Consider the following 24,157-nt stretch of genomic DNA (forward strand, 5'->3'; position numbering starts at 1 on the left):
TGTCCAGAAGCAGGTTTGAACCTTCATATCAAACCTGTGAAGGTTCCTACCAAAAATATGCTAAGGATCTAAGCCCTAATGCCTAAATATTGAAAGAGAACTTCAGACACTGTAACGGAATTAAATCCTCAGGACATACAGACCCAGGGCTGACCTGCATGGGACACAACAAGGAGAAAAGGAAAGGCCAGAAAACTCTACGAACAATAATAATAAAAAAAAAAAAGGTTCTTTAAGAACAATGATTCTGGTTGTTTATTCTTGTAACAACCAGGAAAAAAAAAGTTACGTACGTGTCCAAATGTTTCTAAGAAAAACAGTAGAAATTCCTTGTTCCACAGAGTCATATGAATAAGGAATGAAATCCCACTGAAAAATGAGCATAGAAAAAATAACTTATTTCTTCCTGAGTGTGGGGAATGGAGAAGTCTTGAGTCCTCACAAGAACAAACTTACCTTTCTTCTGCTATACGCAGAGAAAACCCAAGGTAGAAATGACTACTTTGAAGCATAAAGATTTTGTGACCTGTTTGACTCCCATAGGTGGATTTCTTGCTAAAGAAAATATATAGATTTACAGTAAAAACTTATGACCTGCTAGCACATGGCTCACTTAGCACTTTTTCAAGATTTAAGTTTTATACATTTGAGGGGAAACGGCTTCTGTAATAAACATTCCTGTGTTCTGAAAACCATAATACACCAATTTTTTTCTACCATCTCTACAATAGGCAGAGTAGTCTGAGAAACGGTTCTGCCTGGAAACACCAACCTGAGTTCAGTTCAGAAGAAAGCAGAGTAGAACCCACTGTACATAGGGCTCCATTAGCCAGCCAGTCTAACAATGTTGGCTGCCTTCCAGACAAGCACTCTCACTCTCTCAGACCCATAGGGAGCACTGCAATTGCAAGCAAGCAGGGAGGAAAGGGAGGGGCAGAAAATGGGAATAATACAGAGGAGAAAGAGCAAGGATTTTAGGCAGTACAGCAGTACTTCATTTTTAATGGAAACCAAGCTGCTTGCTTTCATTTGTGCATTAATATTTCCCCCTCCTCTCCTCTGATTTTAACTCAGATAGCTGCAAAGTCCAGCTGCTCTGCTCACGGATGAAACCTCGGTGGTGCCTCATTAAAATGTATGCACCAATCACATCTGACTGAGGTATATGGACAATAAAAGTTGCTCTCAGCTGGGCTGAAGCACCGTATGCAGAGCTGTGTTCCTTCAGGGCATGCAGCTGGCTAAAGTCACTGGGGCCTGGGGCACCCCACAGAGTGAGCTGCTTAAGAGGGAAAATACATCTTCTCTTACACTTTCTGTGACTGACAGGAGTGGACTGGTGGCTGTGGCAGAGATCAGAGGAAAGAAGATCCTCTGCTTCTCAGAGGTAGAAACCTGGGGAAGGTTTCTTCAGTGAAACCCAGGTTCTGCAGACCAGCAGATAACCTTGCTCCATAAAGATATCCAGGGCTCAGAAACTGTAACAACTACAGATGTGACCAGCAGGGAGGAATCTGCCAAAGGTCTGGGTGACAGGTTGTGAAAGAGGAGAGAACCAACCACTGCCTGTCAACCATAGGGAAAACATTTATATGAGACCTACCTGCAATGAAAAGCAAGAGTAAAACCTTTCAGAAGAAAGTAAAAGCATAGTGGACAACTGAGCCTAGAGGAGGAGGCTGACAAGTTCAAAACTGGAACTGATACTGTCCTAGAAACAAGTCTGCCAAACAGAAATTGTGTGTTACAACAGCTTTGTGTGTCTGTGGTAGAAGGAAACTGAGGCAAAGAACAACACCAAGCGAAAGAAAGACTGCTCAGAGGCAGTTCCCTCCCTACAGTTTTTTCTGTGCTGTGTCTCATCTCCCTGCCCTGTCTCTTCTCCCCTGTAACCTCTTAGCATTAACTTAAGCAATATTTTACCCACTTGGATATAAACGTATTTAAACATCATTTACTTAAAATATCATTTGGGGTGACTGGGCAGAGAATACACAGTCATTTCACTTGCTTCTGTATGAAAGTCAAAACACTATAAATTCCTGCCCAGTTTACATTCTCATTTCCTCTCTGTCCACTCTGATGTGTTTCATCCCACTCCTGAGGCCACCGGGGGGTATCTGAATTAACTACAGCTAAAGCTGAATATATTCTGCACTGGGAGGCCAATCCCAGTGGAAATGTCTTGCCTGTCCAGCTCACTCCTAAATCAGGAGGTTTGCCAAGACCAGAAAGCTGTAGCACTGCAGCATCAGCAGTAGTTTCATACTAAGCCAAAACTGTAGCATTCAGTAAATGTCACTCACTCACTGAATTGTTTCCAGACAGCATTGAGGGATTTGACCATTTCCACACCATGTTGAATAACACTGCCCAAACTATTCAACAAACACCAGCAACACTTAATATATATTTCTGGCATTCTCCCAGCTGGATTCAGGTCACAAAAAAGGGCAAATCCTTCTGAACTCTGGCTCAGAGGTTTACTGTAACATGTAAGTTTAATACCTAATAACCTTCTAATATTAGTACTAGTCAACAAGTTTATCCAGTTTGTCAGAATTATCCAGTATTCAGTGAATAAAATTATGGCAGCTTATAGAAACAAGCTACACTCTTTAAAGAATCGAGCTGTGTTATATGAATATTAATGAGATAATTGTTTTAAAACTATCCTTAAGATAAACACAAGCAAATATCATTCTATTTGTGCTTACCCTCTTCTCTCAGCCTGGGCTCTTTCTAACAGTCTATTCTAGTTTATCCTCCATATGCAGCTTCTGACCTTGCATTGCTCCTTTTACCCATTAAAAGCTCCACTATTTTAATAGTGCTCTGAGCACCTAGGCTGAAATATAGCTGCAAGTAAGTTCAACTTGGTGCTAAACCAGTTCTGTGCTCTATAAAGAGAAATGAATGGCTGTCAAGAGATCCTACCTTCTTTTTATCTTTTGTGTGAAGTCATATTTTAGACCCCTTCCAGCTTAATAAATTACTAATTACAGTTAAGCAATATAAACATTTTCTTACAAGCTTAGGTTCTTCCCTAACGAGTTTGAAAAAAAAAGCCCCAAACAAACAAACAAAAAAAACTCAACAAAAAATGAAATAAACCAGAAAACTCTTAAGAGAGTGTAATCTCAGTTCTGTACTCTGGAAGAAAAATTCAGTATGGAAGTATTTTCCCAACTCCTCCACACCACCAAACAATGTGTGAGCTATGGTGAGGTTTTTGTGGGCCATGAGGAGTAGGGGTGGATTGTCCAGACTGCAGGTGCACATGAAGATCAACTAATGCACTTCTGTGAAGAACTGAACAAGTCAGCAACCCTGGGGGTGTGGATCTATAAAAGAGCTTACTAGAGACTTGTAAACAGTCTCTCCTAAACTTCATCACCAATTTTTCATTTACAAAAGATCAGATGCTTCACGCAAGCTGGCAATTGCACACAGAAACATATGTTCCCCCAGACAGCACATTATCATTTTTATTCCTCTTCCATGCAAGCTCTCCCCAAATGCCCATTCAGTTCTATTTTCTACTTACAACGAAATGAGAGATTTCAAGCCTTTGAATGCGTCAGGCGCAATGTCAGTTATTTGGTTCTTGCTGATGTCTCTGCAAAGAGAAGGGAGGATTAAAAAAACAATTGTAAACAGGAATTTGACAAAAAGATTCTAGCTGTGGTTTATTGGAAGAACACACTTGATATAAAAACAGAAGTAAAAGATCATATTAACTCAGAGAAGTGATGCTAGGGCACAGATAGGCAAATTCCAGGAAGGATCAGGAAACATCAGTCAGTATGACAAGCCACCAGCCTCAATAACCAGAGCTCTCCTGTTAATGAGGTCTTTCATTTTATGGGCATTAAAACACAGGTTTTTATGAAGAGTTTTGGAGCACAACAGTGATGTTGATAAAACCATCTTAAGAGCTATTAGTACTGGAGACCGCGCTGCGACTCTGTGGGGTGGCCCTCAAGCACGAGAAGCAGCCCATGACAAAGCATAAAGGTTGTCTGAATGTTTAAATGCAGGCATGGGAGGCCAACTTTATAACAATACAGAGGATCACACAGACTGCCCAGCCCCTGATCCCAAAGCAGACCCCGGAGCCACTGAGGAGCTCAGCATGGGACCAGTGGTGCCTGGGTTTTAATGGTAGAATTCCACCACGACCTTGACCTGGTGAAACAGCTGAGAGAAGAGGGTTGACAGAGCGCTGGCAGGTCTGCCCAGAGTTTTCAGACACTGGGGAAAGCCTCTGAGCACCTGAATGGAAATCATGGAGCTCTGAAGGCCAGCAGCACTGTGGGAACACCCAGTGAGTGTGCTGCAGACCCTGCCAGGGAGCCCAGCAAGATTCCACCCTTTCAGCTGCGGTGTGAGTGGAATTCAGCACAGCCTGCTGTCATCTGCGAGGGAAGCGCGTTCCTGGTTAGGAAAATACCCTTCAATTCTAATCATAACCAACAAAGATGAATAGAGACTGTGCCACAGCATCTTTATAGATGGAGCCCAATTTACTCCACGTGGTACCCAGATGCTCAGAGCCTTACCGTGACTGTCACTGCCACCCAAACTTTCTGTCAATCAGTTCAACCAAGTGCTTAGCTGAGAGACAACTTTCAGCCACCCTCACTGCATTCCCTGACAGTTGGTATCAGCTTGTATCACTAGCATTAAATCTCTTCACTGAGAGCTGAAACTGCAGTAATACAGTATTTCAAGTACATCTTCACTGATATTTCCACTGGGGCACATGCTAAGTAGACTCTAAATAAACATCACTTGAATGAGAACTTAATAATCAGAAAGTAAGAAGGTTTGCCATTCTATACATGTTTTGAGCCACAAATTATGTCGGTTAAAATTTTAACGCAGTCCTCCGTTTTCAAATCTAGCCACATAAAGTGGGATTTTTGAGTTTTTTTGGCTCCCTTATGAGATTTGATTATTTTATAAGGCTCATCAAACCAATCTGCTCTGCAATCTACTGTTGTTTTCTGTTACAACGTCCTGCCTGCCAGGACAGCGTTCATGGAAGGTTTCTGGTTCTTCAGCTTGACTTACACCAGCCAAATTTGTCACACTGAAAGTAAGAATATTTACTTTTATACAGGTTTTTGTGCAACTTGTTTAGGCTGACTTCTGCTTTTTATCTAGCAAGCAGAAATCTGATGTGGATCAGTTCTATCTATTTATCAAGCAATGCATTAAAATCCATTAAAAATCACATGAAAAGACGGGTTTGCTGAACAGCGACAAGCATCTGAAAGGGGCATCTGATTTTTGAAACAAGGATTTCGGCACTATTTTATTGATTTGCTGCATTTCCACATCTCCATCCTTCCTCTCTCCCCATGTCCGGACACTAATGAGTGTATAACTAATGGTGCCTGAACGTGCAGAAATGCCATGCTGGGTGATGACACTCACTCACTTCATGCAGATGCACTACAATCAGCATTAGAAGATAATTAGACACATTATTTCCTTTCCATTAGAGCCCAAGTTCCTCTGCTGTTGGATAAGGAGGCTCCATCTGACTTGACTGAGGGAAAGGGATTCAATTATGTCCTTGTATTTTTCTTCCCTTCGTTTGGCCTGCTTGGGTAAGATTGTCCTATTCTGTGCTTGATTTACATCAAGACAAAGAGACACAGGTTTTTGTAAAAGACAATTTAGATGACATAAGGTTCATTTTCATAGTTTAGGGTATCTCTGAATCCCTCAGGGGAAGTGTGGCTCTTCAACTGGAAATGTAATAAAATTACCAGGATTCCACTCAGGCAGGGAATACATGAGTCACCTCATACTTGTCTCCCTGCACCTCTGGCAGCACAGCAGAAATCTTTCCAAAGGTTATTGAACAGACCTTGGAGGGTGGCTGTGCTCAGTTACCAGCTAGGGACATAAATTGGGTTTGACTTTGCACCAGGGGAGCAAGGATACCCTGCAAGTCCCTGTGCAACTGTAGGGCTTAAATGTCTTTACTGTAAAAGGTTTTGAAACAAAACAGATTTATTTTTAGATGCAGCCATATGCAAAATTATTAATAGCATTGGATGAATGTGCTCTTTGTTGAGTAACATTATTAGAAACAGATTACTTGATTATCTCTCACATGTAAAATGGACTGTTCTCATTTGACAAGAGTACTCAGCAAACTCCATGTCATATATGGTTTAGTTTTTAGAAGCTGCTTAACAAAAGTAGCAACTCCACTGAGCTACTGGGAAGCCTGTGACATCTCAATGTGTTTTCTGCTAATATGTGGTAAAATTAATCTGACAACATGGAATGTCACTACAAGCATCAGAGAGGTACAACATCTTTCAAAGTGGTTCTATGTACTTGGCTCTTAGTCTTGCTCTACAAACTTGCTACAAACTTGTTAGTTAAAAGTTACAGAACTATGGGTACAAGCACAACTGCTCTGTGAATGAATTCAAAATGGCTTGTCTGGGCTTGGATACTTCATGCAATCATGACAACTTCTACCCCTGGACATGGGATGTGTCTCCTTGAAGCCCCTGAAACCTCTTCTAAAGCCCTTGAATAATTGAGCAGAGAGCTGGGGTTATACCCACCCCAAAATCAGGGAAACCATCACCCCAGATTATATCATTCAAGTGCATATTTGAATCCTTCAAGTGTCAAATCTTCCTTCTCAGAAGAGACAGATACATTTAGCTTCATGTCATTAATTGTGTGAGGAGATGTGGGCAATTATGATTAAGGTCAAGGCACAAAATATTCCAGCTCCTTAACTAAAACTGGATCACCAAAGTAGCTCTCCCATCCTAGAAGTTGTTGAAGAGACATTCTAAAGGGCAAACTTCAGCTACATGCAAGTATAACACTTGAATTAACATCCATCCTCTGCTATCATCTTGACTTATTAATATCAAGTCCTATCAAGATTATCTTGGACAACTGGCTCTTACTTAAAAATTAATCTCAGTTATCCAATTAGTTAAGAAACGGAAATTGTCTAATCTTGCAGGAAATACTCAGTAAACAATCAAAATCCAGAGTGCTGCAACTGAGAAGGCAAATACCCATAACATTCTTGTATATTTATTCACTAGGAGAAAAATAAAATTTGCAGTGGTATGCTAATATTCCTCTGAAGTAGATAAAAATATTATAATGGTTAATAGTAATAATAACAACAATTATATTAATGTTCTTCATTTGTGCCCTGAGCAGAGTATCAATTAACTAAATTGATAATCTTCATGCTATGGCACTGCTCATTGAAATCAAAGTGACAGGAAGGAAGAAAGGCTCAGTGATATCGAACATGTCCTTCCTCTAATGGAAAAAAATGGATGATTCTTTTGTTTTAAGAGATAGTCTTTTGACTAAAGTATATTTTTGTGTTGACAGTACTGGGAATCTTGCACACTGAAAATACAATGTCAATAATCTCTTCAAATACTGAAACAAATATCCTCAATTAAACTATGTGTAACCGAAGTGCTGCTCAATTTATAACCTCACCATCCAGCAGGAACAAAACTTAAACAAGGAGACAGGTCAATAACCAAATGGCAAAACATCATGTATGTTATGGGACATTCTGCAGCCCAACCACCTCTCCCAAGTTCTTCCACAAAATGCTCTTCCGTTAACTCAGCTTTGACACAGATCATCTGGCAAAATAACTTATTATTTAATTATGAGTTCAGATCTCAGTGAGTATGCCAATTATTCTCCAGAAAGCTGTTAACACAACTTGCTAATGGAATTCTGCTGTGAAATTCTAACATTAATCATTTCACATAGTAAGTGCTGCATTGGATTGAGCAGCTAGTAACGTGAAAGAACATTTTTCTGGTCAACTCCCTTAAAACTAGAGTTCACCAATCAAGACAAATGAAAGGACAGTAAAACACTGCCAAAACCTAAAGTTAGTCACACCTCAGAAAGAACTATGTAGTGATTTTAATAATGAAAAAATTACAAGTTAGGTCACTGGTAAGGGATTCATCATTTTTCACTGAAATTACCATCTCACTATCCAATACAGGGCTTCTTTAAAAATACATACAGCTATATTGAAAGTGAGACAGAAGAATGGAGACCCTCTAAGATTGATGATTAGACCTGTTAAATATTAAGATCCATATTTACAGCTCTTCAGCTCTAGGAACTTGGTGAGTTTGGCCTGGAAAATGCAGTCATTTTACCCTTACATCAATGGGACTGCAGGAGCTCATTTCAGTTTCCAAAAGCATTAGCTATCTGCTCATCCAGTGTCTTCCATGAAATGAGCTCACACTGTCTTAATCCCAGCATTGTTCACATCAGAAAAGAACTGCAAAAGCACCTTTTCAGCAGAGTTAGCACTGAGCTACAAAGCCAGGATGACTCCTGGAAGTTACTGGTCCAGTGGTACCATAAACCTCTTGATATTGTGATCAACCAGGAGTAACTTGCTTTACCATTATTTGTGTCATGGTACTACTGTCACATCATCTCTTATATATATCACTTAAAAATGAAAAGAAAACCCAGCTGGGGGAATGCCTGGATTATCTGCAGGACAGACCTGCTACACATCAGGGTTATTTTTTTTTTTTTAATCCAAAAAGAAAACACAAGAGCTAATACAAAAATAATTGTCTGGGTATCAACTGGTGATTAAGCAACAGGGAAAACAAGCTCCCCAGCAGATTTCTTTGTTTCCTTGTAAACAGTCAAACCATTTCAACATCAGGCCACTGAAGGCACTACAAAAAAAATCCTCACTCCTGCTCTAAGTGGGGTCAACTTCACTGAACTGCTGCAAACAGACACCAGAACAAAAGAGAGAAAAAAAGCCGGGACTTCAAATCTTTTCTGAGGAAGCAGATTTGAAGTTTGAACAGACTAACAAGTAATTAGATCACATCGTTTATAATAGGAAGTGAAATTAAGCATTATTAAGGATTTCATGCACTGTTAGGCATCCTGAACCGAATTCCATTGTTGCTTACACTTTGAAGAGATTATTTGTGCAATCCCCAGTGATTTCAACACAGAATTGCCAATATGTTTCTGAAATAAAGATACTGAACTTGAAGCTGGAAGTTTCGTGATTGCCCTTGCATGTTGGTCTTATTAAAACTTACATTCTCTTAAGCTTCTTGTACTGGGTGAAAGCTCCAGGGGGAATGATTTTGATGAGGTTTTGTTCCAAACGTCTGAAAACAAACAAAGCAATATACATGTTAACTACACAGCTACAGGATGGGAATCACATTAAACATGACAGCAAATTTTGTATAAATATAAAAACAAATTTATGTTTATGCAAGACACGTTTTTTCTTTTGAAATCCACTAAATGGAGAAAACGCTGAGAAAATAACTTAGAAAATAAAACAATCTCTTTGATTACACTAAATTGGTACAGCAAAAAAGCCGCAGGTTAGAGAAACTGTACCTTTAAGTCTTGTGGAATTAATAAATAACAGCATGTATATTTGAAAGTTAAGGTAGAAAATAAAAATGCAGATGCTTTCCTTGACTAGGTGTTGTAAACAGAACGTAGCCACCTGAACTAAAAGCTAGGCTGTGTTGTGACAGCTTAATAAGCAGATTAATAATACTATCAGAACAATTCAAGGAGCAAGAATCTGTGGGAACATGCTAAAAAACAAAGTAGATTTACTGCAAGATGAATCCAGATTTTTAAGAGGAAAGGGGGAGAAACTTTATGTTAAAGCAGTACAAAAAAGAACAGTATCTTCCTATTTTAACTACCAAATGCTGAAGGTTTTCTAAAATATGGTTTGGACTACATGAAAATGCTGCTGTTTTTATTTCTAAGATTTGGGTTGAAAGAGGTATTCTTTATGAAGTATCATAAATGCATGTCTCACTAACATAAAATCTAAGCAGCTTTAAGATACCACATACAGTAACCACTAAGATTAATTTCTCTTCCTTCCCAGAAGTACTTTCAATTGTCAGCAAGTTCCCCAAATTCCTGCTAAAAGGAATAACTTCTCCTCAGATGAACTCTAAGTGTTCATCTCAATTAGAAATGTAAAAGTAGATTCCCATAAAATAAATTTCAATGACCACGACAGCTAAAATTCTACAGAGTTGGAACTGAGAGTAAAATGTGATTTTTCCTTGCTCTTACTTATTGTTCAAATGTTGTGTATTTTTTCCCCAAAGTGCCATAAAAAAGAAAGAGTTTAAATAGTAAAAAATCTGCGGTTGGAAATGGAATTGAAATACAAAAACATACTGCAATGATGGAATGAAGCACTCTAGTCATTTGGAGCTGCTGCAGCATTGCAGAGGGGAGAAAAAAATTTTAGAACCAGGAATGGAGATAAAATGAAACGGGAGAAGGGAGAAATAAATCAAGGTTTGGAAATAATGCAGAGAAAATGTGTAAGGCCCATCAGCTCTCTGTTGCACAGGGTATCCTTCTGGTGATCCATAGACAAGAGAAAAAATCCCCTTGAAAATAAGATGATTTGCCAGCACAGTTATACTCTAAGAAGCTATTTAAGTCTCAAATATTATGATATTTGCACAGTCAACTTGTACAGCCAACGTGCATGCCCTCTTTTATTTCTGTAGCAGTCTATCTTAAAGGTTGTGATCAGAGTTAATTCTACTCCTTGTTTTGTGATTTGAATTAGTGTCTGAGATTTCCCTTCCACTTGGTCTAAATATAACACGCTTCATTTCTGGCAAGTCCACAGTGAAATGCAAATTGCTGCAAGCTCCAGCACACCACTATTGTTGGGTGTTTGTCACCAGAATTAGCAGTACACATACTCTTCCCATAAAGGCTTTTTGTCAGCCTGCCAGTTGGGTGTTTCACTCCTCCCAAGTATTTCTGTGCAGACACTTCGAGGAACAAAAGAGGGCCCTGCCTGCCCAATTCCCTGGCCCTGGGGATGGAAATTGGGGGAATCACACGTCCTGCACACAGGCACAGCAGTCCTTGCAGGGAAACTCAAATGAAAAGATGGGGGGCAGGGGGGGGAACATGTCCGTTTTTATAATCACTTAAAATTCCAAGGAAATTTTAGTGATTTAAGAGTGGAAATACACACAGAATTTTCCTCTCGTAGGGTGAAAAAAATACAAAATTGGAATAGCCACATGTCCCAAGTAATAATAAAAAAAAAAAAAAAAACCAACACAGAAATTTCCAGAAAAGGTGGAGAGGAAGAGAGGAACAGGAGTTCTTGGAGAGAGCTGCCTTCTGAAACTACTGCTGAACTCTTCACCCATTCCTACAGGATTTACAGCAGATGGCCTGTACAGAAATAGATGGACAAGGCTGGTGTCATCTGCTGCTGTAGTTTCACCTCAGACCTTACATTTTTGAAGCTCTCTGTAAATGAAGGACTAAAGACTACACAGCAGCCATCCTGCTCAGTGCACTACATCTTGCAGATGCTACCAGGGAAGCACAGGCAGCACCACGGGCTCTCATCAGGGTGTGTTTGCTGGTGGGCTCCAACTTGGGCACAAAACAGAGCCAATCCTGGAGCATTAAATAAGTGCTTGTGCTGCATTAAATACGCCGCATTAAACAAGCACGTGTTTTAATTATAGATTGGCAGGCACAGCCTGAAAAACACAATGCACTTACACAACTAAAATAGCAGAAAACACATTGTTTGGATTAATAGTTTGTGCTTTCACCTCATCTGAGCTCGTAAATGACATGTCAAGGACAGCAGAGGATTAAAAATCTCAAGAAACACTAGGTTCTGCCAGAAGGGGTGTTGGCAATTTCAGGGTGATGAAGGCTTAATTATAAAACAGTGTTGTTCATGACATAATGGGAAACTGCTGTTAGAGGTGCCATCTTTGAAATAAAGTGAAAAACACAGTCCCTACCTATGTTGGCATTCTTTCCTCCAAAAATTGAACAGCTAATCTAAATTTTACCACCACATTTTATTTCAGAGAAAACTACCTGGTTTACCTAGAACATGACCTTTGGAAAACTGTGCTTTTCATGGTCCATCCCTGCAGACTATGGAGTGCTGTCATACACTATAAAACCATCTGTGCTAGTGCAAAGCAGCATAGGGAGTTCATTTTTGGGTGGTGTTATCAGAATATACCATAAAATAATTTTACAACACATTTGAGAAATGTGTACAAGACACACAGCCCTAAAAGGGTAAATTTTCATAATTTAAACTACTAATCCCTGCATTAAGATTTCTTACAACTCAAGAAAATTTCCCTCGATTCTCCTCTGGTATTTCATCCTCAGATCTGCTCACATGACTCGACAAGTAGAATTCATGACACTGATACAATAAATTGGCCCTGTTCAAACTCCCAGCAGCTTTTGTTCCTCCGTTCAGTTCCCAGTTTCCCTGTGCCATGTCTCCTGCTGCCAGCTGAGTGCTGAGATGAATTGAAGCGTGTCTCCCCCCTTCTGACACCCAGCAACGCTCTGTCTGCCTCTCCAAGCTTTATTTTAGTGTCTTTGACAACAACATCAAAGGACAAGAACAATTTCCTTTCTATTCTCCAATATATCATCAAGAGATTGGAAAGTATGAGGGCTCAACGGATTCAGATACATTTTTCTTGTAACAACATGATGTTAGACAGGGTAAAGACCTCCCTCTTCCCACTCTCTTTAAATGACTTTGCAGCAATGACAGCAAAAAGTAAACATATCAAAGAAAAAAAAATCCAAAACAAACAGGGGGAAACCATGCAGTTAAAGATGAAAAACTATCCCAGAGTAAAGAATAGGCACTCGAATTCCCATGCTAATCCATCTCAGAGTTCACTGAGGTGCAAATCTTTTCATCACCTCCTCACGTGGTGCCTGTAACTGCTCAGCCCAGGACGGCGAAACACAAAGGATAAAAAAACTCTGCTTAACGCGGGCTGAGCAGAGCCAGCTCACACTCAGGAGTGACGAAGCCATTTGTCTTGAAGAGTGATTCCCCCTGCAGAGTGGGGGAGACAGATGTATTAATTTGGGCCTTAACTATCTCCCTTTCTTTGAGGGAAAGAAAGAATTTGTTATTTGGGTCTCTAATGGAGCGGTTTGCCAGCAATTTTCCCATTTCAAACACCGTCTCAGCTGCTAATGTGTAATGTTTTGTCAAGCTTACCTACCCATAACACAGACAAATCACTACCTTGGAGAAAAAGAGAGAGGGAGTGAAGCATCAGTACTGATAATTCTCAGCTGTCAGATGAATAGAGCCTACAAATGAGACAGCCACGCTCTGTTAGCGGTGCCACCGAGCTCCTGCCTGAGACGTGTCACAAACGACCCCCTGCACCGGGCAGCCACCGACTTCCCTGCTGGGAGCCAGAAAACGAGTGGATGAGCCAGACTGCTCCCAGGGATGGGGCTCTTTGGGGCTTGCATTGCTCAGGCAGCCAAGAACCAAAGCAATCTCTGAGAGAGCCAAAAGGTAAGATCAGGTGAGTGTGCAGCAGGAACCTGTAGCACACTCCTGCCTGGCAGGCCACACACAACCTGCATGGAGGTTGTTGGGAAGGGCAAAACCCTCCCTTTCCTCTTATTTTCCCCTGCCCTATAAGCAGGGATTTGCAGGGACTGTTTGAGGGAAACGAGGAGCGTGTGCATCCACCACAGTGACAGAGCCCAGGGCTGGGGAGAAACGTTTGTATCAGGAAGGAGGAAATTTCTAGAGCACTTAACAGTCACGAGAGACTTTTCCTGCTTGTCAAGGACTGAAAACAACTGGATTAAAAAAATCTGCTTGGACCATTATTTCACCTTTATCTCATATTTTGTGCTTTGTATCTTATCATATATTTTTGACTGATGAAGGAAAGCCCACAGATGTATTTTCAGTATTTAAGATGAATAAGTCACACTTAAAATCTGATCTCCTTACTACAAATATGAGCTAGATCTGGTCCCTGCCCTGATGCCTTTCTTGCCTCTTCCTTTGAAAGACAAGCTTTATTCCTACCATGCACAACAGGTTTGGCCAGCTGCACTGAAGTATTTACCCAAAGACAGCCCTGGATCAGAGAGACCCTTGCTGGGCAAGAAGGAAGGAATCCTGCCCTGCAGTTACAGTCAGAACCTGTGGCTCATTCAGCAGCAAAACATGCAGAAGCCACAGCTGTCACTCCTCAAACCCCAGAACTGGGCACTGCTCTGCAAGGCAAAACCCCTGCAGTCCTGCTGCTTCGGAAAGTGTTTATGGACCTACATCCCAAGGAACAGCCTTTTGTGTCTCTCACCCCTCAGTTCTAAGGTAGAAAATGAAGAGCTTTAGGATGGCAGGACATGCAGCATTTTAAATGTCTGTGCTTACTGCTTGTTTCAACAGAGTTAAAGCCTTCAGCCTCTGCCCCAGCCAGAGACTCTACCACCACTGTAAAACCTCTAAACACATATGGTCCTCCAAGACTTTTATAGTACTGCCTTTCATCGCAGCACCTGAATGACTTCCAAATAAAATTAATAATTTGCATTATAGATCCCTCTCATTGAGGCTGCCTTAGGAACTGAAGAGCTGAGAGCCATTAAACCATCCACCTATAGTAATACAAGGTGATAACTAGAATTTCCCTTCATATTCTGTTTGGTGCTGATTTTCAGAGTCTGGCTGTCAAGCTCCTGCTATAGTTTTAGACAGGGCTGCTTATTAACAACTCACCTGAGGGCAGACATTCAACAGACAAAATCCTACCAACAATGAACTGAGTTGTCAACTAAATCTACCCAGGAACTTACACAGATAATTCTGTTCACCAGAAGACATCTTTCAGAATGAAACCAGATGTTTTGATATGTTCCCTGCTCATCTGAAAGTAGTGCTAGTGATATTGGATCTTCTAACATGCCCCAGTGAATCTAGTTTCAGCTGTCACAATTGTGTAACTGAGCATTTGGTCAGGTATCAGCTGGTAAATGCTGAATTTGCAATGGCAGCTGCATTATGAATCCATCAGCTCTGTTGTAGCACGTTGATCTTGCATTAAGTGCAGTACAGACAAACAGGAAGACATCAGAGAAATCCTTAGACTGGTATTTTGCAAAACACTTTTTGACATCACAGCAATGTACCTCTAACCACATAAACACCAGAATGCAGCATTACACTGCCAAACCTCAAGGTTTCTCCATCTACCACTGTGACACTCCACATTCCCGGTCGGAATTTTTGGTCCTTCTCACAACCTCTCGTTGTTATACCCCCTGCCAGACTCATTCATGTATTTTCCTTGCTTCATCCCTGGAGTGAGGGTGCAGGGCCTCACCCAGCACCTGCCACTGCAATGCCACCACTGCAGGACCTGCTCTGGGTTGTGCCCAGCTGTAAAACCAGGGACTCCAGCTGAGCTCCCCAGAGCCACCACCAGTGAGGATCTCAAAGGTTTAACAGAAGCTGTTTTGGGGTAGAATACAAAATAATGCCTCCCTGTTCCCATCTCAGCAGACTTTGTTGGGTCACTGGACTTGGGATCAGGGTTTACAGGAAGAATTTTACCTGTATACAGGCTGTGAACACAAATCCAAGACACAGAGTCCTTAGGTTGGAGAAATCTGGGAATTTCCAGCTCCCTGCTGCTGAAATGCAGCCCAGTTACACACCTCATTCAACCAGCACACACCAGTTCATGTGTGTGTGTGTGTGTTTCCAAGATGTTGTGGTCTAGCAAACAGCAGCGACAGGGATCTCACTCCTGGATTTTTGTGACACCCCATTGTTCCAGTTCAGACCTAGAGATTCCAGTTCAGAAGGCTCCAAAGAGACCATCCCACAGAGATGAGGTTCTCGTGTTCAACAGCAGAGCATCTGCTCTGAGCCTGACTCAACCTTAGACCTTTGCTGAACACTTTCTGTTGTTATTTTTTTTTAATTGGATTTTTTTTGGGGGGGGGTTGTTTTGGTTTGGGGGTTTTTCTTCTTTTTTTTTTTTTTTTCTGAAGCTTTAAGTCAAATCTGGGAGAAAGATGGTTTCTACAGGGCCTATGGGAAAGCAATCACTCACCTATGGCTACATTTCTTGAATGTAAAGCAGCAGGAATGATTTTTAACAGACAAGACTCAGAATGTTTGCGTTCCTGAGAACAAGTTTTTGCTCTGTGAGGTCCCAGAAAGACTAACCCCGTAACACATCCCATTATTATTTCATTAGTGCTTGAGTAGGTCAGTCCCAACCACCCTCTATTGGCTTCCAATTACTTCAAGAAAATTCCAGCCCAGACTGCTCTCCAAATTTTGTCACAATGCTATCCCTAGCTCAGGGATTTGAGGATTTCAACTTGGTTTGCAAGATATTTGTCAAGCTGTAACACAAAAATATACTTTTAGACTTGCTGGAAATGGAAGAAAGTTAACTGAGAGAAAAGAAAAAAAAGTAATTCTTTAATCTCTAACTTACTTTTAAAGAGCTCCATACATTCTGTAACATCTATTTTTATTACACATTTACAAATACTGACAAAAAAAAGGCAGAACACCGGAAATTAGTAGAAAAATTAAATAGCTTTCCAGTAGTTGAAGTTCTGCCACCTGTAATACTTTTGTCAACAAAACGGATTATGGCATTTGACTATAAACTTTCCTCAAATACTTCCTTCTTTTCCTAATTTTTTAAGCAAAATAAACAGGAGAACACATGTAAGCCAAAAGACAATTAGTGTTTCATCCAGTAAAAAAAATCTGATTACTATATTTTATGTCAAAATTAAGATTTTATGCTCCCTATTTTATTTTCTGTGATTGCTTCTCCCCTTCATAATTGGCTTTAAGGATGTATATACTCATTATACATTACAATCTCCTTGTTTTGCTTAGCAACACAGGAGCTTTGCAGTGAAATTTGTATTAGATAAAAGATATGTGCCTTTTTGGTTATACCGTTCATTTTTATTAATAATTATTAATTTATGTTCCTGTTGGACTGAAGTGATGCCTCTGGCGAAAAGAGAACACACATACACAAAAGATAAATACCCAAAAATAAACCCAAATCAAAAAACCAAGACAAGCTCAAACTTACAAACCTTGTAAGTGCACTCCTACACAGCTTGGCTGAGTAAATTAACTTGTACATAACCTTTTTTAGAAGAAATCTCACAATTATAAAGAGTAGTGAAGAGGGTAAAAAATGATACGGCCAAAAGGGACATCATCATGTGTATGAAATCTAGATTTATCAAAATAAAAACATCTTGTCTCTACAGATGACATTAGATACACTTAATTTTAGAAATGAAAGAAAAGATGTAAGAAATAAGTCCTGCCTTGATCTTGCAGCAGAAACTCCCTGCTGTTACTGCTTGTTTCTAAAACACAGGTTTCTGTTTTCCTTAATCATTCTCAGCACAAAATATACCTTTATTCTTCTCATTTTTCATATATTTGTTTCTCCACTGACTCTCAATCTAAAATATTTTGTTATTTCTTTATTATTTTTGTGTCTTGATCTCACAGAATATTTCCTACATATTTCTTGGCCCGACAACAGAAACCTCTCTTGAATGCAAGGAGTGAGTGACACAGTTTGCCTGGTGAGATCCAGAAAATAGTAGTCAAGTTTGACATGTGAAGCTGTCCAGAGCCAATTTACAGCAGTGAATGAAAATCATATTATATGATTCAACTACAGGAGCCAACCTGATTCCCCAGCCAGAGAACTTGCCACCAGAGGCAATTATGGAACATTTACTACAGTGTTCAGAAATACTGTGCTGGCTTCAGCTGCAGTATTTACTGGAAGCCTGGGAAAATTATTATAATTTTCTTTTAGGAGGAAGAAAAGTGTTAAATGCAAAACTGTCATTCCTTAATCCACGAAGTTTACGGTTTCTACACGCTTATATTCCTGGTAAAAGAAAAAAATCCTGCCTTTAAGAAGCTGAGAACTTCACAGTTAGTTGTTAATAAACATGAAAATGTTGTGGAGCAGTTAATTTTATATAAAAAGAAATAATCTTACTATAATAAATAGTTACCAGTGCTCAACCTTTTTATAATAGCTTTTCTGATTTTATTTTAATTGGTGGAAAATTCACTTTGAATGTACCAATAATTTAAATGCCCAGAAATTGTTCATCAAATCACGAAAGCTTCATAAAGATTCCTGGCTCTCCTGAAATACACACTCCTATTAAAGAACAGAGAAGGGAATTTCTTCCTGAGACAATCTTGGAAACAACAATCAGAGCAAACCTGTCTATCTGCAGGTCTGTCTGAAACACTGCCCAGCACGGTGGTACCCTCATGACAGCAATTCTCTATTAAATTTGTCAGGAAAGCATTCATCACAGTTAGAACAAGTAGAACATCACATTTCAAAGTGATTGCCTTGCTGACAATTAGGTTTGTGTTCATTTTGCCAGAACCATTAGGAAACCAACAGTTAAGCACACCAGATCCTTCCTGGGTGCTCAAACCCCGGATTTTTTCCCAAGAGTAGGAGTTACACACCAAAACCACGCACTGCTCACACCCCCAAAAATATCAGTCACCAATTCAGCTACCAGGAGTGAGAATGATAAACTAAACCAACGCAGAACAAGTGACTAAAACTGACCTTAAGCCAAACCTAGGTGCTGGGGGGAAGGCTGCCATCCTGGTTTACTCTGCTCAGCTGTCAGATGGAGCTGTGGCTGTTCTCTCACCAGACACGGTGCCTAAGCAGCACTTTTCCTTGAGGGACTGACAGCCTCTTTACTCTGTCTGGAGCAATTACATCAGCACTTAACCAAACAGTCCTCGTGTGTGATTCAGACACATCCTATCCAGCATTACCCTTGCCTTATATAATTATATTTCTCTTAATCTCACCAGGCAGAGAGTATGGTACAGGTTAATTAACAGTAATAAAGCAAATTTGATATGAGAAAGCCCAAGTTTGATCTAAGATCACTTTCAAGGTCTAAGGATATACTGTAGATTGTGGAGTTTGATTTGTAAGTCTGCAGACTTACAAATTGAGACTTGGCTTTCCAGAGTAATTAGCGTTGCACAGCACAATGTGTTCACAGCACAGCTCCTATTGACTCTTGCTGCAGCTGTGAGTCCTCAGCACTGGTGAATGTCTCAGCTGAGTCAGCCACAGCCCGAGGATTACATCACTAGTGACCACCCAGGAAAATCTGTGCAAGTCCCTTGCTCAGAATCAATTAATAAAACCCCTGGCAAGAAGAGACAACACAGTTCTCTGAACAGCATTCATGAGATCGTCTTCCCCACAGTCCCCATTTTACAATTTTCCTGTTTCTGCAACAAGTAAACAGACCCTATATGCACAGGTTCCCTCACTATACATCCATGATACATCCCTAGACAGCAAGGAATCAATCCAGACTTTTAAGAGCAACGTGAGACTGTGCTGTTGTTAGAGTGAATACCACAACAAATGTATATAAAAGCTCTGAATGAAGACTGCAGCTAAAAATGTTAATTTTGTAATTCTCTGATTTTTCTTTTACTTTAAAAAAATAATATATTTAATTAAAATATAATTTAATTAATAATCAAAAGTCGAAACTTAGGTGTAACAGAAGTATGAGACCTAGACCTCTGCAGTGCTGTCTAAAACTGGAACAGCAGCAGTGAAAGCAGGAAATCTCTGTGTAGAGTTTAACAGTTAATCTCTGCCTAGACAGTCACTAGTGCACAGGGACAGACACACAAATTGTTGTTGGGTTTCCCAAGTACATGGTGACAAAGCAGGAAGGCTCTGGAAGATACATGTGCTTTCTGATGGGAAGAGACTCCTTGGCTCCATCTTTACCTGCATCACTCTGTCCTGGCCACAAACCCTGCCCAACCCCAATGTCCCAGCTCTCCTGTCACATCCCCACAGGGCCCACCCTGTGCCCCAGACTCACTGACAGCAATCTCAGGCCTTATCACCAAATATTTCTCACCTTCTCAGACTCACAGCACTTTGCTCAGCCTGTCTTGATTTCCTTTGTTCCCAAACCTTCTCCTCCATGTGTTTGGTTGTTTCCTGATCTGAGTTCAGCCTTCTTTTCCCAAGTTTCCATACTAGCCCAGCTAGTTTTTATTCTTTCAAGCATCTCAACCACAATCCAGCCTTTAGTATAAGCAATTAAATCAATCCTCCTTTCAAACAACGTTAAGATCCTTCAGACAAGCAGTGCCCAGTGCCAGTGGTCACTGCTGTGGCACCTTCAGGCATCTCAGCATGAGCACCCTCGAGACCAGCCAGGAGCAGGAGGGCCAGGCTTTGGGGGGCTGTGCCCTGCTTTCACTCAGGAGGGTCTTACACTAACTATTATAAAGCACAAAGGTAGGAGTGGTAGTCCCTGCACTACTGTTTTAGAGTGTACAAAATTCTCAGACAAAAGCTGTTCAGAATTCATATCCTAAAATACAGCCTCGCTTGAGGTGATAAATAAAGAATGAGTAGAGTGGTCTGAGATAGACAAATAGCATGAAAACTTCATTCTAAAGAAAGGTTAGAGGGAAAGTGTGGTAAGAGGGGGAAAAATGAATAGGGAGTTACTGATCCCTCTCCCGTACTAGGAGGCATCAAACAGACCTGGTAGGTAGGATGTTGAAGGAAACACTGTTTGAAACACTACAGTGCCCCACACCTGGGCATGCAGGAAAGCTGTCCTTTCCCTGGCATAAACCCAGCAGTGCCAGAGCGTGGACCCATCCAGCCCATGTCCTGAGCCAACAGCAGCCCAAACCATGCTCTGAGGGAAAGCCACACTTGTTGCCCTCCTGTTTCTCACGACATCCTTCCGAGCTCCCACAAGCTGCAGGGCAGTGACTCTTGCAGGCACAGCTGGGAGCTCAGGCTTTAACAAGTCTCTGCTACAGCCTTGGCTCTGCTGTCTCCATGGGCTGAGCAGTCACTCACTCTGACAGGCACTGGCTGCAAGGCTGCAATGAAGTCTGAGCAGAAAATCAGATTCTTTGGAGACTGTCTCCTACCAGTTGGTCATCCCTCCTTCCCTATACCTCTGCAAGGTCAAGTCCATTCTGCATTCACTCTAAGCTCTCTATTTACCTTGCATGCACCCTTTCTAAATAAATGCAACTTCTCCTTTTATTGTAGATGCTGTTTCAATGTAGTGAAATGACTATATTGTTCATTTCCAACAAACCACCAAGCCATATTTGTTTTGGTATTTCTTTGTCAGTATATGCCTCCAGGTGCTTAATGACTTTTGTTTTCATCCAAGTATTCATGCAAAACTTTTCTCTGCTTATTCTCATGTGTTTCTCTATAACGTGCACTGTTCATTTCTCCACTGAAAAGCACAAGAGAACCACTTTGTAAGCAGAGAATCTTTCATAGCATTCAGTACACAGTCTGTATTCCTCAGCTTCAATTTCTTGTAACTCATTTTTCCTCAGTCAATTTGGCTGCTGATGTCAGCTCCCCACTGAACACAAAGCTTTATGAAAAAATGAATTGCATTCTGTACATTCTTGCTACCTACTTTATGAAATTATGAAAAAGCCAGTCTGGGATAGAGATTTCTGGCTTTCCTAAATTTTTTATTTCATAATAAACATTCTTGACATGAAGATCTTCACCTTGAGAAAAAGGGGTAACACAACAGACCTCTAAAGTTACATGTGGCAGAGGTCAGCAGCAAGGGAAAATTAGTGCTATATGATGCTTGATTTATGTCCCATGACAAGTGAGTTACCTGTTTTGTGACAGGGTTTTATCAACAAAAACAATTTTAGGACTCGTTGGCAGCTTTGTCAGAGAAGCTTCTGCCTACCCATGCTAATGAAGAAAGGTAGGAAGGCTGAATAAAAGATCTTTAATTAATACTGAAACAGAGTGAAATGTAGGTCACTTTTAATAACTGTGTTAGAGCAACAGCTCTGTGTTTCACTTCTGTAGAACAGTTTGTCAGTCAAGGGTTCTTGTCAGACACAATTTGGCTTATAAAGAAATACTGAGTTAAAAGGAAATACAAGAACTAGTTGAATTCAACGCTCCTTGGGGTTGGATATTGGGACCAGCACTGTGTAACATCCCTGCTGACATGGGCAGTGGGATTGAGTGCATCCTCAGCAGGTTTGCCAAAAGCACCAAGATGGCAAACGTGGTGTTGTGGTTGACCCACTGGAGGGAAGGGATGCCATCCAGAGGGACCTGGATAGGCTGGAGAGGTGAGTCCGTGCAAACCTCACGGAGTCCAACACGGCCAAAAGCAAGGCCCTGCACCTGGGTCAGGGCAATCCTAAGCTGGGTGGAGAATGGATTGAGAGCAGCCCCAAGGAGAAGGACTGTGGGTGTTGGTTGTGAAGGAGCTCAGTATGACCCAGCAGTGAGTGCTCACAGCTCAGAGCCACCCGTGTCCTGCGCCGCATCCAAAGCGGCACGACCGGCAGGGTGAAGGAAGGGATGGATTCTGCCCCCCTGCTCCTCTCTTGTGGGACTCCACCTGGAGCGCCACGTTCAGCTCATGGGCCCACAGGGTAAAAAGGACAGGGAGCTCCTGTTGGAGAGAGTCCAGAGGACGATGAGAGGTCTGGAGCCCCTCTGCTCTGGAGCCAGGCTGGGAGAGCTGGGGGGGTTCACCTGGAGACAAGAAGGCTCCAGGGAGACCTGAGAGCCACTTCCAGGGCCTAAAGGGGCTCCAGGAGAGCTGGAGAGGGACTGTGGACAATGGTCTGGAGTGACAGGACAATGAGGAATGGCTTGAAACTGCCAGAGGGCAGGGTTAGATGGGATATTAGGAAAAAATCCTTCCCTGTGAGGGTGATGAGGTCCTGGCACAGGTTGCCCACAGAAGCTGTGGCTGCCCCTTCCCTGGAAGTGTCCAAGGCCAGGTTGGATGGGGTTTGGAGCAAGCTGGGCTAGTGGAAGGTGTCCCTGCCCATGGCAGAGGGGTGGAATGAGATGGTCTTTAGGATCCCTTCCTTAACATTCTGTGATCCTATGAATTTATTCTTTATTGTAGTGAAGTTTGCTATGTAGCAGTATTTCTACAGCAAGAAGATGATGGATGAGCCCGGTGACTACCCAATATTTGAGTTCATACAGTGAAGACTGTAAAAGCTGGCTGGATGTCAGAAAACTCTGTGTGACAAGCACCTAAATAGGAAAAGAATTGATCTGCATTCCCTATGGACTAACCAAAAGCAAACTGGTTTAATGTAACAGTATTTCAGGACCACAGTAGTACAAAGTCATGGACACAGAAATAGAAGATTCCGATTCCTAAAGGTAGTAAAGACAAATAAGTCTGTAAAACTAGCATCTAACTTCACCACACAAGTCACAAAGCTGTTAAAGAACTGGGAATAACAAAATGTGGAAGACAAGAAATAGAAGGTAAAATCAGCAGGGACAATGTGCTCTGATGTCCTAATTCATTATAAATGCATTCTGCCAAGCTACTGAGACATCCTTCCATCTCATGGGGAAATCACTAACTAGAAATAAAAAAGGACTGTGTGTTTCTTTTACTGACTACAGAAATGTAATTCCAGGTTTGTGAGATGCAAACACAATCTGAACTTAATACACCAAGAACTTCATCTCGCTTTTAGGTAGGGCAACGTCAAATAATACCTTAAATTAAAATAAAGAATGTTTTGAGCTCTTAGATGAAAAGAACAAAAGCAAAGAGAACAACTACACTACACCTGATAACAGAATAGTTTTCAAAACATGTGCCTTTCTTCCACACAGGAGGCCCAGACACAGAATAAAAATGGAGAGACAAGGAAAAGAATGCATTACACTGGCACTTACATTTCCCAAATGTCCTCTGGCAGGTTAGCTGGGATTTCTGTTAAGCCCCTTCCTCGACAATCCACTACATTGTTGCTGCAGGTGCAGGCAGATGGGCAGGTGATGGAACTGGCACTGCACGAGGGAGGTTCAGACTGGGAACCTGAGACAGAACGAAAACATTGAACGTTAGTTTTAAAAAATGATCGGCTGAGATTTTAACAACTAAATACATCAGGCTTGGAGTTTTCCAGATCCTTTTACTGTATAAAGTAATAATTTATTTGGATTCAGTGAACATAATGTGCTACACATCAACTGCAGAGAAAAATGTGTAGAAGTTACTGTGTTCTTATTCCTCCTCAGTCTCCAGTCTATCAATCTCTTTCCCTCATGAACACTTCTTTGGTCTCCTCCATGATCAGCCCTATCAAATTATTCAAAGATTTCAAAATTAAGCCTCAGGA

General features: G+C 41.1%; 1 protein-coding gene across 3 annotated transcripts in view; it reads right to left on the bottom strand.

Moving 5' to 3' along the window:
- SLIT3 (slit guidance ligand 3) overlaps positions 1-24,157 on the bottom strand; it is a 479,094-nt gene that overhangs the window by 148,958 nt on the left and 305,979 nt on the right. For 2 of the 3 annotated variants that reach the window (XM_027722165.2, XM_027722164.2), the window contains 3 exons: positions 23,712-23,853; positions 9,126-9,197; positions 3,548-3,619 (listed from right to left, as the gene is read on the bottom strand). In XM_027722165.2, coding sequence (XP_027577966.2) covers positions 3,548-3,619; positions 9,126-9,197; positions 23,712-23,853 — 286 coding nt within the window. Of the gene's footprint in view, positions 1-3,547; positions 3,620-9,125; positions 9,198-18,539; positions 18,602-23,711; positions 23,854-24,157 lie in introns of those variants that run through there. The other variant, XM_039385199.1, reaches the window with a different exon arrangement.

The sequence above is a fragment of the Pipra filicauda genome, unplaced genomic scaffold (assembly GCF_003945595.2).
Source record: "Pipra filicauda isolate LSUMZ 115617 unplaced genomic scaffold, ASM394559v2 scaffold3_size10097308_pilon, whole genome shotgun sequence".
NCBI lineage: Eukaryota > Metazoa > Chordata > Aves > Passeriformes > Pipridae > Pipra > Pipra filicauda.